This window comes from Terrapene carolina, unplaced genomic scaffold (assembly GCF_002925995.2).
Source record: "Terrapene carolina triunguis isolate 2854851 unplaced genomic scaffold, T_m_triunguis-2.0 Scaffold173, whole genome shotgun sequence".
Classification (NCBI taxonomy): Eukaryota; Metazoa; Chordata; order Testudines; family Emydidae; genus Terrapene; species Terrapene triunguis.
In genome coordinates, this window is record NW_020664524.1 from 1,461,393 (window position 1) to 1,476,622 (window position 15,230).

General features: G+C 42.6%; 1 protein-coding gene across 2 annotated transcripts in view; it reads right to left on the reverse strand.

The window, feature by feature from the left end:
• The window catches only part of HDAC4 (histone deacetylase 4), a 439,152-nt gene that overhangs the window by 42,583 nt on the left and 381,339 nt on the right, over positions 1 to 15,230 (reverse strand). For both annotated transcript variants that reach the window (XM_024194087.3, XM_024194086.3), the window contains exon 17: positions 13,337 to 13,383. In XM_024194087.3, coding sequence (XP_024049855.1) covers positions 13,337 to 13,383 — 47 coding nt within the window. The remainder of the gene's footprint in view (positions 1 to 13,336; positions 13,384 to 15,230) is intronic.

Sequence of the window (15,230 nt, forward strand, 5' to 3'; positions counted from 1 at the left end):
ATGGCTTCTGTCATAAGGGTGAGTTGCCCATCACATTGAAACAAGCAGTGAGTAAGTGAGATCCTACCTGAAGAAGTCCCTTTTAGATAATGATACCAATAAGAACGGTATCAGTTAGCTCCTGGGACTGACAGTATATTGAAAGTGGAGCTCCTTTTAGTCATACGCAGTGGAATCAGAAGTTGTTTATGTTGCTTGCATTGGGCCTATCACCAGCTATTAATGTATCACTCACCACAAGATAAGGTGGACTCACTATGGGGACGTGGCCCTTCAGTGGACTTGCCCCTTTGTCTCCAAGAGATCCCAGAGGGTAACGAACAAACTGGCTGTCCTCCCTGTCAATCTATCCATATTGGGCTCTGCAAGGTTCCATCTTTTTGCTTTTCCTTCTCAGTGTTTATGTGAAGCCATTAGAGATAACCAAGTTGTTCTGTGGCTGCAGTGTTGTCACTATGCTGATGCTCAGTGCTACTGGGCTTTTTCATTGAACCCAGAGTCTTTACGGCCTCACTCTCCCAGTGTCTGAGAGGGGTGGTGATATGAAGTAAGTATTTATAACAATTGGGGGGGGGGGGGGGGGTGGCTCCCCACCTATGGAGAATGTCTACCAGTCCTTCTGCTCAAATGTTTAGCCACCTCAGCATCTGCCATGATCTAGCACTACCCTGGATTCTCAGATAACTGAGGGAGTCCATGTTACTGACAACCATCTACTTCAGGCCATGAGGCTACTGCCATTCCTCTCGAGTGTGCACCACACAATGGTCACTCATATTTTTGTTACCTCCAGACTTCATCAACACAGGATGCAGCTGCGCTCAATCCTTGTCAACGGCCCCCTATTTGCTTTTAAGTACAATATAATTTACGGTATTTGTAGTGATCCTAAAGGACCTGAAAGCACTGGGACCCCAGTTTATGAGTGACTGCCATCTTCCCCTCTATGCCCCATCGCTGAAATTACATGGCTTTTACTGTTGATCTGACTTCATGGCTGGTGCAGTTCTCACAGTCTGTTCCCCAAGGAAGCCCATCACAACCAGAGTCAAGTAACTCTCAGGACACAAATTAAGGCTCATTAGTTTTAATATCGGATGACTTTTTAGCTAATTTGTGTTTTAATATCTGTGACTGAGGAACCTACTTGTGACAGATATTATTGAAAGTTGTACAAAAAAGACACTTGATCATCAGAGGTCACCATGGGATATTTGATGCAAGCCCACTTCTTTCTCTACCGTAGATCAAGTAGATCCTGTGCAACCCAGTCGGTCTCCCTAATTGCCAGTTTTGGCTCTCTTTCCCCAAATGCTTGAAAATTCTCACAAAATGCCTAAGCCGAATGCTGCTAATTGCAGGTGATTTGATGCCACTATAAGCTAGGCTCACGGTGGCAGTGTTTCAGGAAGAACTAGGTGGGGAGGACAGAGAGGTTTTATAAGTTTTTATTCCTTCAGAGAGAAATTAAATACTTAAAAAAAAAATCTTTGTGCAATTTGGAAGCCAATTTCCAGGATGTTGCCCCATTCTCCAAGCAAGAGAAGGATTTAACCACAGGGAGTCTGCTGATGTCTGCTACCTTCTGCATCTCTGAAATAAGGATTTCACACACAGCCACCTGCTTGCAGGGTGGCCGGCTGCAGACTATTAGGCCCTGATGCAGCAAAGTGCTTAAGCACTTAACTACAAGTGCATGAACAATTCCATTGATGTGATCCGGATTATTTTGCTGTATCAAGGGCTTATACTTTACTGGGGTGGCAAATGTTATTAGGGTGGCCATGGTCTGGACTCCTCTCCTATTCTGAAGTTGTTGCTGTTGGTGTATGGGCGGCTTTTGACCCATTCATCATTCTGGATTTATGAAGTTCATTATTGAGCAGATAATATTTGGTCTCCCTACCTCTCCTCCCCAGGAATTCTCTGGTGTGGTGGCCCTGAGAGGAGTTGCTGCTGGGACTGCACATCAGCCCTATCCTCTTGAAGGACACGAGAAGTATATTTCTTGCTCTTTGGTGATGCATTGTTGGGTTTCCCTCTTTTTCTTGGGTTGGATGATGTTATTGTACTAAGAGCAGTTGGACCGCCTTGCTTCTTTGAATCTGCTGTTGTTGGCTTAGGAGCAGTTGCTCTGTTCATCACACTCGTCTTCTTGAGAACAATATTTGCTCTATTGGGATTTGGTCCCCCCCCTATAAAGTTGCTGTCACTGCTGTTCCACAAACTCTTGGAAGATCTGAAGGACTTTATAAGAGTAGAGAAACTCAATGTCCCTTGACCCTCAATCACGTTTTAACTTTTGCAGCTCCTATGAATCTTTTTGTTTGCAGAGGAGTATGGACAGTGTGAGGGTCAGACATCTGATACTACCTTTCCTAAGAAGTGATACTTGCGGGACTCCGAATGTAGGGTTGTTTAACCCTTATGTAATCTGTTTTTTAAATATTAGGATACATCACAGGGTTACTACTGGCCCAGGCGAATCAAGAGACAACAGGTCTCACTAGGGCAACCGATGCTTGATATTAACAAATATTCCTACATAATTTCATTCTGTTTTTTATTTAAGGGCATTTTTTTAGGCTTCTTTTGTTAATCAGAAATTGAAATTTCTTCAGAGAGGCACTTAAATGAAAGGACACACGGAGAGACATTGATCGTTCCTGGCTCTGCGAAAGTCATAAGGAAAAACTGAGGGAGTCTCATTAAGAACATAAGAACGGCCATACTGGGTCAGACCAAAGGTCCATCCAGCCCAGTATCCTGTCTGCTGACAGTGGCCAATGCCATGTGCCCCAGAGGGAGTGAACCTAACAGGTAAGGATCAAGTGATCTCTCTCCTGCCATCCATCTCCACCCTCTGACAGACAGAGGCTAGGAAAACCATTCCTTACCCATCCTGGCTAATAGCCATTAATGGACTTATCCTCCATGAATTTATCTAGTTCTCTTTTAAACCCTGTTATTGTCCTAGCCTTCACAACCTCCTCAGGCAAGGAGTTACTTTCATTTGGTGCCCCTAGTTCTTATATTATGGGAACAAGTAAATAACTTCCTTATTCACTTTCTCCACACCACTCAGGATTTTATAATTATTTTCTATATAATTTTTATATTTTCTCTTATCACCACTGAGATATCTGGCCATAACAGCTGTAGACACCATTCATGCTGCTGGTAAATTGTCTTCACTTCACTGTATTCCTTAATCCCATAATGCATCATAAATCAATTGTGTCAGCTAGTCAGGACTTCAAATCACACTGTCAATTATTTGTTTCTAACTTATGTTCTTTTTATCTACTCTGTTTTGTGGTTCTGTGTATAGCACCAGTCAGGATCCAGACTTGTGATAGGTGCTGAATAAACCCACAGGTAAATACGCTTCCTGCTTTGAAGAAATTACACAGTCTGAGATCTTACAATTGAACTAAAACAATTTTCTTTCAAAGAAAAAAAATGAATGCATTATAAATACAACTGAATAAACTCTAATCCCTTACATTGCGCACTGATAAGAGATAAAGCTGTACTTGATACAAAACAAAACATCTTAGAAAGTAATATTAAATCTTGTAATGACAGTTCATTAGACTTATTGAAACAGAGATAATACATATGAAGCACTGGAACCATTTTAAATAGTATACCTGTGATGGGGTATTTACCCCATACATGGCAGAGCCAGTAAATTAGGATTATTAACCTGATAGGCTGCACCTGGGGAAGGACTGAATGACTGAAGATGGAGTCCAGTTGGGGAGGAAAAGGAGGGATTGGTATAAAGCCAGGAAGTTGGCAGCAGAAAAAGGCTGCAGGGAAGTAGCCTGCAGTCACTCCCTGGGAGAAGGAAGGTGTATTTGGGACTACAATGCCAGGACTCAGAGCCTGCAGTTATTCCCTGGAAGGAGGAAATTGGGCTGGTAAACGCTTGGGGGCGGGGGGAAGGGGGGAGCCAGAAGGTAGAGCTGAGAAGTAGGAAGAAGTCCAGGGGAAGAGCAACATGGTCTGGGAGTGAGCAGGCCACCACTGCTAGAGATAGGGTTCCTGGACTAAAACCTGGTGTAGTGGGCTGTCCGGGCTTCTCCTACCAGCCACTGGTGAAGTGGAACCATCACGGCAGTGCATGAGAAGACTCCCTGAGACCGTTGGTACGGAAAGACTTTGATACCCCAGAAGGGGACACACACACGGATGTTGCTACAGAAACTCAGATCAGCAGGAATAAATTATTACCGTTTAAATCACTGCTTACATCTGTTCCTATAACTGCTTCTGTGCTTCTTTTCCAACTAAGATCAGACTGTTTGCAGATGAGAAGAGGTTTGTTTTTGTCAATTATGACGTTGTGACAGCTTTTTCTTACAACACAATTGAATAATGAGAAAAGTTGATGAGGGTTTCGATGGATAGGGAGACAACTTTACACTAGTTGGCTGGCTTTGGAATACTGGGTTCTTGCTTTTCTGGAAGTGATCCAAAGATTTTAAGACGACAGATTGTAATTGTACTTTTTGCTCTCCGTCTTCCTTCCCATTTTTCCCTTTTGTCACTTCCATTAATAAGATGCTGATTGAAATATTAACATTATACAAATGTTGTAACAATAAAATGAAGAAATAATATCGATGTAAATCTGGTCTGTACACTATAGCAACTGTGAAGCCACTGCTCCCACCTGGCGGGCTTGTGATCCTTAGCACATGGCTGGGACACAGGAATATGAGCATTAACCACAAACCCAATAGGACAAGGAAAGAGCAGGCTTCTGTTGAAGAAAAAGGGAATGATCTGACAGCAAGAGACAGTCGTCATGTCTCTGATTTTATGTAAAAATGACAGGAAAAAAGAAATAAAAACAAGATCTTTGCTGGAACTAACATCTCTTTGAATGCTATAAAAACATTCTCACCCCATTACAATAAATAAGTTCCAACAGCGCTCTGCTTTATTTTCAGAAACATGCTTACCATGTTCTGCTGCCAAAACCCTAGTGCTACTGCCCAACATGTTGGGGAACAATTGGAAGGTAGGTCATGAAGTTGGGGAAGGTGAACCAAAGTCATAAGCTTTCAGGGGGCTAGAAGCTTGCGCTTGGTTGACATGGGAGAAATGGGAGAAATTACAATCCAGTAATTGGAAATGGGATGGGACAGGATATAAAAAGTAGTGTACTCTGCTTCTGTTCCTCAGTGCAGTTTATTGAAGATGAGTGTGCAGACAGGAATGTGGCTGCATCAAATCAGACACTTAGGTATAAGTAGCACTGAATACAAATGTTAAATCAGTCCAGGTCCAAAGCATCTATTCACTAGCTAGAACTGAAGAATCATAGAGAGACCCACTATTTATTAAAACACACAACCAAGCTAACGCCCCCTCCCAAGTACCTCACAAATTATCACCGGAGAAAAAGAGGACCTACTTACCTGTAACTGGAGGTTCTTTAATATGGGTGGTCCCTATCTGTATTCCACTGTGCGCCCAGAGTTGGAGAATTTTGAAAGTAATGTCTGTTGGTCCATGCTTGCCTTGTGCTTCTGACTGAGGCAATAAAGGGCAAGGTGGACCAACCCTTCACCACGGATCAGAAAGATCTGAAGCAGAGGGGAAGGAGGACAAGTAGTGGAATACAGATAGGCACGACACATCTCAAAGAGCCTCCAGTTACAGGTAAGTAACCTGCTCTTCTTCACATGATGATCCCTATTGTATTCCACTGTGGGTGATTGCCAAGCAGTACCTAAGTAGGAGGAGGGTGTGAAGATGAGGACAGTAGGACTAAGTGGAGGACCGCCATTCCAAAGGAGGCATCAGCAGCCAAGCCTGAAAACGTGTGGATGGAACTCCATATAGAAGCTTTACAGATGTCTAGGAGGGGTACATCCCGAAGAGATGCCATGGTTGTTACTTGAGCTCTAGTAGAGTGAGCTCATACCCCTGTATGGGGATGGAAGTTCGAGAGCTGACAGAGTTTAATGCAGCCGGATATCCAGTTAGAAATTCTCTGGGTGGAGATGACATGACCCCTGACTCACTCTGCTATCATAATAAATAGTCTCTGGGACTTCCTGATTGGTCTTGTTCTCTGCAGGTAAAGGGCCAAGGGACTGCACATCGAAGGAGTGGAGTCTATGTTCTTCCACAGATCTGTGTGGTTTCGGAAGAATACAGGTAAGGGAATGGATTAAGGTGAAACTCCAAAATTGTTTTAGGGATAAATCTGGGGTGTAGGTGTAAGGAAACTATCTTTGAGGAACACAGTGAATGCAGGGTCTGCCATCCTTGCTCCGAGTTCACTGACCTACCTTGCTGAAGTGATGGTTACAAGGAAGGTGACCTTCATGGAGAGAAGGGACATGGAGCAAGTAGCTAAAGGCTCAAAGGGGGGCCTTATTAGTGCTGCGAGAACAAGATTCAGGTCCCACTGGGGCATGATCTTTTGAGGAGTTCGGAAGGTACTTATGAGGCCTTTCCAGACTCGGTTGGTTAGTGGGCTTGCTAAAATGGAGTAGCCCTCAGTAGGAGGATGGGATGTGCTAATCACCACTAGATGGACTCTCAGAGAGCTGAGGGAGAGACCAGATGGCTTTAAAGACAGGATATAGTCTAAAATGAGGGAAATGTCTGTGGCTTCTGGTATAATGCCTCTTAGTGTGTCCAGGAGGAGAAGAATTTCCATTTACCCAGGTAACATTCTCTGGTAGAGTCTTTTCTGCTATTAGAAAGGATGTCCCACATGGCCGAGGAGCATAATTATTTTAAAGAGGATGCCCATTCTAAATCCAAATACCATGCCCTGAGGTGGGGGGGTTGTGGATTAGGGTGTCTGATTTTGCCATTGCACTGGATCAGGAGATCAGGAAATGTCAGGATGGTAATCGGTGGACGAGACAACGTGAACAGGAGGTTGGGGAACCAGAACTGTATGGGCCAGAAGGGGCTGATCAGGATGACCGTCGCCCTGTCTTGTTGGATCTTGTGAAGCACACCCATGATAGGAGTGGTAGTGGAGGGAAAGCATATTTGAGCTGGTCTGACCAGGAGCAAAGGAGAGCATTGCACTGGGGGTGATAATTTAGGGCTCCTCTGGAGCAATACAAGGCGCACTTGCTGTTGGTCTGAGAAGCAAATAGATCTCTGGTTGGGTTCCTCATTGCATGGAAATGTTGTGTAGCACCCTGTTGTGGAGTTCCCACTCGTGGTCGATCGCAAAGTGTCTGCTATGGGAGTCTGCGAGCACATTCTGCTTCCCTGGAAGGTAGGCTGCAGAGAGAGTGATCTGATTGGTGAGGCACTAGTTCCAGAGATTGACTGCTTCTGCGCACAGGGAGGCAGACTTCGCTCCCCCTTTGCTTGTTGATGTAGAATATGGTGGTAGTGCTGTCTGACATTATCTGGACATAGCAAGAGTGGATGAATGGAAGAAAAAACCTGCATGCCGTCTTACTGCTCAAAGACATTGATGTGCATTCTGAACTCTCGAGATGCCCAAGTCCCTTGTCATGTGGTTGTCTATATGGGCTCACCAGCCTATTAGGGATGTGTTGGTAATAAAGGTTTTGTCTGGAGAAGAGGGGACAAAGGGGACTCCCACCAGAGGATTTGTGCACCAAAGGAGGAAAGACAGTACCCTTGGTGGGAACTGCGAGCGGAAGGCTGCCCAGATGAAATCCAAAGACTGCGTGGGGGTGAGGATGGACTTTTCGATGTTTACACTGTGAGGAGAGGAGACGGACTATTACAAAGGTCAATACAGAGGCCTCTTGGTGGGAACCTGGCAGCGAGGAGCCAGTCATCGAGATATCGAAAAACAAGGAGGCCACAATGTCTGACATGAACTGCCACCCCTGAAAACACCTTGTTATAGACTCTGGGGGTGGTAGCTATCCCAAAGGATAATATTCTGTATTGGAAGTGGTCGAATTCCACCATAAATCTGAGACAACATCTGTGGGCAGATGAATATCGACATGGAAGTAAGCATCTTTCATATTGAGAGCCATGAACCGCGTGCCTTTTTCTAACGATGGAATTATTGCTGCCAACGTGACCATGAGAAATTTGAGTTTCAAATGAAGTGGTTGGGGTGATGGTGGTTGATGACTGGTCTCCGCCCACCCTTCTTCTTGTGTATTAGGATGTAGGTTGAGTAAAAACCTGTTCCCTGATACTGTGGAGGAATGTGTTCTATTGGTCTTCGCTGCAGTAAGGAGTTCAACTCTTGGGCGAGGATATTATTGTTAGAGTGGTCCCTGAAGTGGGCCTTTTTTTTGGAGAAGGTAGCGTTACAAACTCAATTGAATAGCATAGTGGATGACTTTCAGCACCTGCTTATCCATTAGCATCGCACTCCAAGTGTCCAAAAAAAAAAAAAAGAAAAAAAAAAAAAGAAGGATAGCTGACCCCTGAATGGAGTAGTGGGATTGCGAGGTGCTAGGCTCAGTGGTTCGTGGCTGTTGGGCTCGTGTCAAAAATATCTTCTGGTGGGTGGTTGGGATTGAGATAGAGGCTGATGGGGGCATGAGGAAGTGGGACCTTTGAATCTTCTGATTTTTGCGTGGTGGTTTGTAGGGTCTCTGACAGTATAAGTGTTGAGACCTGTACAGCAGTGTTGTTGACAGGCAATGAAACTTCATCTTAGATGCAAGTGTGCAGATGCCCCACAATCAAAGGATAGCCCTAGCCTTTAGGGTGTGAAGTGACACATCCGTCTTTTGTTTGAAGAGGTGAGATTCATTGAAGGGGAGGTCCTTGGTGTTCTGGACCTCCCTGGGTAACCCTAAGGCATAAAGCCAAGACTGTCACTTTACACAACAATGGCCATAGCCATGGCTCTAAAGGAAGTATAGGCCGCATTGACTGCAGACTGGAGGACAGTTCTGGCTATTAATTTACCTTCCTCAGTGAGAGTTTTGGAAATGGGTATGATTCTTTTGTGAGAGGCTGTTGGCAAATTTCTTGAATTTAGCATAGTTCTGGAAATCATATTTAGCCCATAGCAATAACTGGCTATCCTCAACTGTACTGTGGAGGATGAGAAAACTTCCTCTCCTGTAGATCTAAGCATCCTTTGTTTATCTGCAGGTGTAGATCTAGGATGTTGCTGCTTGAACCTTTCCGAAGCAGCCTGAACCACCACTGAATTGGGAGCTGGCTGCGAGAATAAAAATTCAGAGCCCTTAGCTGGCACATAATAGCGTCTCTCCACCCCTTTGGGTGTGGAAGCATAGATGTGTGTGTGGAGGGGTGCCACACTGTCTTAGCTGGCTCCAGTATGGCCTTGTTGAGAGGCAGGGCTACACTTGTACACCTGAGGTGTGGAGGATGTCCAAGAGCTTGTGTTGGGAGTCCTGGATTTCCTCTAGTGGGATCACCGCTTCATCCTGCAATGAAGATGGTAATATAGCTGGTTCCAGTGGAATCGCTGCAACTGGAGCATAGTACTCCTCCTCTGACATCGGGTCTGGGGGCAAGTTCAATGGTTGCCTCAGAGGGGAACCAGGTGGCGACTCCCTGGTGGAGCGGACAGACTATGAAGGGGGGTACTGATCCCAGGGTACCTAATATGGCCAGTAGGAGGGATCGATGGGTGGTAATGGAGATCCCTATGGCATGGGATACCAGTGGCTCTGGGCCAGGTGACGAGGTGGTTGCTCCCAGGGTTGTGGAGGTCTCCTGGGAAAAAGATAAGAGCGTAAGGGAGAGGTGGTTCTTCCGGTGGTTCCGAATCCCGCAAGGACAAAAAGGCTGATTTAGGCTCTAGTGGCAGTACAGTCGGAGACGTGCACATTGTATATGGGGAAAGGGGCAGCTGTGTAGCATAGGCTCTGTACCATAGGTGAGTCTCTCGGAGAAGATGTGTTCCCTGGAGACGGAGGGTCCTGATGGAGGGGGGCAGATTCTGGATCTAGAAGAGTGAAAATGTGCTGTGGTGCAGCCATGGATCCAGATCTCCCAGATGTAAGATTTTGAAGCCCAGAGTTCTGAGCATAGTCCAGTACCTGAGCGGGGTACAGGAAAGGGGGGTAACCCCGTAATCTGAATTTACTCTAAACTATTAAAATCTATTAAAACTAGTAAAATTACTAATCTATAGGTTATTTAAGAAGTAATAAAATTATTTACAACTGTTTATTTAGAATGACATCAGAGATGAGGACACTGAAGAATTAAACCTTTCATCCTCAGATTAATGGACCAACGGAGGAAGAAGATTCCAGAACTGCATCTTTAATGAAAACTCTATGCCACCACATCTTTCTTTTTGAACGACGGGGCTATTACCTCATGCATCTCTGCAGATCACAACTGCAGTAGCAACACATAATGAAAGAGGCAGTCAAGTCAAGGCCCACATCATTTGGGGTTGCATGGCTCTAAACTAACTCCTTAAACCCCACTTGGAAACAAATCAACAGCCCCTGCCCAGTACGGACCACCAGTGTAATGTGCTCTCTGCGTGGAAAACACCTCTTAATAAGAAGTTGGACACATTTTTCTGCACTAGGGTAAGTTCCTTGGTGGGCTCATTGTGTAGCCTCATGTACGGTCACTGCAGTAGCCTAACCTCAAGGTGACAAAGGCACAGAACCACACCCAAAGGGAAGATTTATCCAAGCACTCTTGGCCATTACCTGGGCATTCTGGAGCAACGAGGAATATAACACAACCCCCAAATTGTGAACTTACATTACAAATACTGGGCGCACTTCCTTAAACAAGGCTACTGCCATTTCTTCTCCCAAAGTTTCTGCCATCATTATCACAGTCTTGCGCGGCCTGAATCTCAGACAACTAGTTCTCATTCAAACCCTGATCTGAGCCAGTTGCTCAATTGTCCCGGCAAGGTCAGAAAAGAGAGAGACAGAGCTTGGTGTCATCACCACACTGAAGGCTGTGTAATACATTCCTCCATACACACCTTCCTAACAGCCTCAGGAAAGGAAGAATGACAGAGGACACGGGGCAGTCAAGCAATTGTCCAGTATTGTGCACTTGATCTTCATCTATCACCAGAAAGACACTAACCAGAGCAGTTTCAGACCCAAGCCTGAAACCAGACTGACTCGGGTACAGAGAACCTGAGGCCTATACCACACTTGCCTCACTATAACCTCCTCAATTATCTTTTCTCACAAACAGCAGAAATGACATCGGTTGATATTTCACTAGATTCTTCATGTCCGTCCATGTCAACAGATGATTTCTGAACAGAGGCCTCATGAGTGCTGCCTCACTGAGCCATACTAGCCAATACTGAAGCATAGAAGCTTTAGCATTGTTGCGGTGAGACTCTGTTCAACTGTAGTGGCAGACAACAGAGTCTGGATCCAAGCCATTTTATTTTTTTAAAAAATCAAAACCAAAAAAAAAAACAAAAAAACAAAAACAAAAAAAAAAAACAACTTACATGACAATGCTGGGTGGAGGGCAAATCCCACACTTCTATGTAATCAGGGGTTCTCAAACTGTGGGTCGTGGCCCCTCTGGAGGGTTCCAAGATTATTATGTGAGGGGTCGTAAGCAGTCAGCCTCCACCCCCCAAACCCCACTTTGCCTCCAGCATTTATAATAGTGTTAAATATTTTAAAATATTTTAACTTATAAGGGGAGTCGCACTCAAAGGTTTGCTGTGTGAAAGGGGTCACCAATATAAAAGTTTGAGAACCACTGATCTAAAGGGAATTCAAACCGGAGAAAAGGTGAACATATTCTTCTGTATTAAGAAAGGAAGTGGCAAAACTACCCAAACAATAGGCTAATTATCTCAGAAAGGGATTTGTTTAAGGCACATTTTTAGGAAAAATCTTAGATGTCAGCTTGATGTTAATAGATAACTATTAAAGCAAATATCTGTATCTTGGGCAATCGCTACACGCTATAGTACTATCAGTATGTCTGGAATAGTAAACAGATATGTAAAGATACACTGAGAAAACTGGCATCAGGATGTTAACTATATGAGTACAAATACTGCACACATTATCCACAGAACAGTTTAAGTAGTACTAACATTATGGGTTGTTTTTTTGCTTTTTTGTTTTGTTTTTTTGTTTCAGAACTTAATTCCTTCTGTGTTCAGCCCAGTTGCTGTCTCTGCTAGTTACCATTCATTTTCCATTTGCAAATGATAATTTTTGCTTTGAATGGCATGCCTGGCTGCAGGGCAGAGTAAATCCAAACCTTTTCAAGTGTAGCCAAAAATTTGCCATGAATTAGGAGACTGCAGTATATTTACAATACAAAATAAAATATCTCTAGGAGTGCTTGATGGTGGTGACGATGGTATGAATAAATGCAGATTATTTTTTTTTGACAGCATAATTTTCAAAGGAGCAATTTTGCAAAGACTCAGGAAGAAAACAATTTTGTTTCATTTCCATAACAGAATCCAGACCTCCAGATTCAACCTCACAAGCTATAATTATGTATAAGAACTACCAATGTGAGGTTTCAAACACAATGCCTTTTCTTTTCTCTTTTCTTCCAGATTATTTTCTGTATTGTCACTCTATGCAAAATCTTTATAGCAAAAATATTGACTTGAAAGAACTCCAGGCTTTAGCGTTTCATCTCACTGTATCTCTCTGTTAACATTATGGGAGCAGGAAAAAATCCCTTTATTCATATGCAGTTTTGACTGCTGAAAACTGATGTTTAGCTGTTCATGATGGATGGAAATTTTAGTCACTTCTTTCATAATTCAGACATGATTGTCCTAGACTCCATACTGAAGGATGCCAGATGCTGAAAACTACAATTCTCTTCTGCAGTGCAACTTGCAAAACATTTCATTCCAAAACAGTCACGTAGCCCAGAAACAAATACAACAAACTACTGCTTATAGCAACATCCCAGATATTATCCTTCAACCACCATTGTTTTAATAAAATATTTTCCACCTGTAGCATTATGTAGGCAGCTCTGAAGCACAAACAAGACACACGAAGCCACCTACACAGTCTGAGTGACATAGAACGTACATCTTTCTTTCTCTATATCTGCAGCACATTGTTGATAGTTATTTTAAAATGTCGTAATCTAAGCCATTAAACATCACTGCTTGGGAAATGAGGTTTCTCTGCTAAACAGCCAGAGACAAAGCATGCATAATAGATTTCAGTGCTCAAAATAGTTAAAACTCTCACACTGCTTTTGAAGCAACACATGTGAGGCTGTCACTGCAATCCCACACCCCAGAAGGACCCTGTTTATGGATAACATCTGGTAGTAATTATCCGCTCGGTAGAAAACAAGGCAACAATTTTTGTTACCATTGGGACTCAGAGAACAAACAGGGCATTATTTACTCATTAAAGAAAATACTTACTCCAACACCACCACAAGGGAGCCTGACAAACATTGATGTTATAGAACCTGTGGAAAAAATGAGAGCAGTAAGTTATCAAAAAGGCAGAGTTCACAGGTTTGGCAGATCATTTTTATGGTAATACTGAAACCTTTTCTAACACAGTAACATGGTTTGGTTTTATTACTCTGTGTTGAAAGGGACACAAAAAAAGATAATATTTCAACATGTGCATATATACAGAATATACAATTGTATAAACTATACACACTTGTATGTACAGTTCCTAGATTTCAACCAATCACAGTGAATATAAATAATGAGTCTGCTGAAGTCTTGTTCATAGAAATAAAATTGATAGCAATAGTAGTGACTGCTAATAGTAACTCCTGAACATGTCTGCTGAGACTAAAGTGTAAAGGGGTCCTACTAATTTAAACTAAAGGGGGAAATTAAAGCATGAAAAACCTAATTATTAGCTGACTGCACTTGTTTATTCAGGACTCCATAATACGAAAATTAGTCAATATAGTACTAGAGATTTTTGGACTGTATTAGACACTTTCATACAGTGCTATGAAAAGAGACAAATACCATAAAATAAATAATTAGCCAGCAGAGAACATGAGTTGCTTAAGACTGAAAGAGGGAAACCACTTTAAGAGGTTCCAGAAAAATAGAAAAAAGATGCTGGGAAGACATTGTGAACTGATGAGAATGGCAATGTTATTTTCTCTGCCCATACATCAGCGATAATATTCTTTGTGCCTCAGAATAGTACATCATGGTGGAATGTAATCTCGATAGCTGTAATATGCACAAATCTTGGACAAAAAATTCTGAATAGAGAACATGTGTATTACAATTCATGACTATTATATATACAGTGTGTATAGTTATATCTATATACACACGCATATACAAACACATGGCAGGAAGAAAACATGTATATAAATGGAAATGTTTTCACCAGATTGGGTTCTTGTTATTCTAGTTGGTCTATATTGAAATAATAAAATGGAGGAAGTTTCCTTAAAATGCAAACAAACTCCTTTGTAGATCATGAAATAACAGTGATGGAAAGCACACTTGAGAGACTGAGAACCATGCTGGAGTGAAATGTATCTCAGACACAGCTACGTAAGTTTTCCCCTTCAGCTGAAAGTGAGGTTAATACATCCACAAGATTCATTGTTTGAGGAGATCCATATGGAAGTACTCACATAGCCCTGCCTGAGACCTCCGGCCACATCTTCAACTGGTAATCCACCTATTATTTAATATTAATCGTTCTGACAACATTTTATGTTTTCAGTGCATAGATTTAAAGTATCCTTATTCACTTACATTTAAACACTGTTCTGCAGGTTCTATGGCATTAAGCTATCAGATAACAGAGGTGTCTATATATTTCATCCAAGGGTGGTAGAAACACCTAAGCAAGTTTACGTATCCTGCCAGGAAAGCCACCAACTTGTCACAGCTAACAATGAACTTCAGACACCATCGGATAAATTATATTTCTAACATAATAAAAATACTCAAATTTTATTCAAATGTCAGTGATGGATTTAAATAGGTTCAGTTGGTTTCTCCCATGTTAACAGAGGATTGCAAAGTCTTTTAAAATTTGTTTGAAAGATTCAAAGATGATACAAGTATAAAGCAGTTTAAAAGTACAATGAATTAGTACTGGATTTCTACAACATTTGAGAGAACCTGCTTATAATGCTGAGAAATTTGAGATGCAGACTTCCTGGTTTCTTTGAATAAATGCTGCTAGAATAAATGACATCACAGCCATCAAGAACATAAATGAAAAGTCATTCCATGCAAGACCCTTGTTTTCTCTCTCTCAGCTTTCTAAATGGCTCCCTTTGGGCTGAAATTCCCAACTCTCAGACCTATTTCTGGA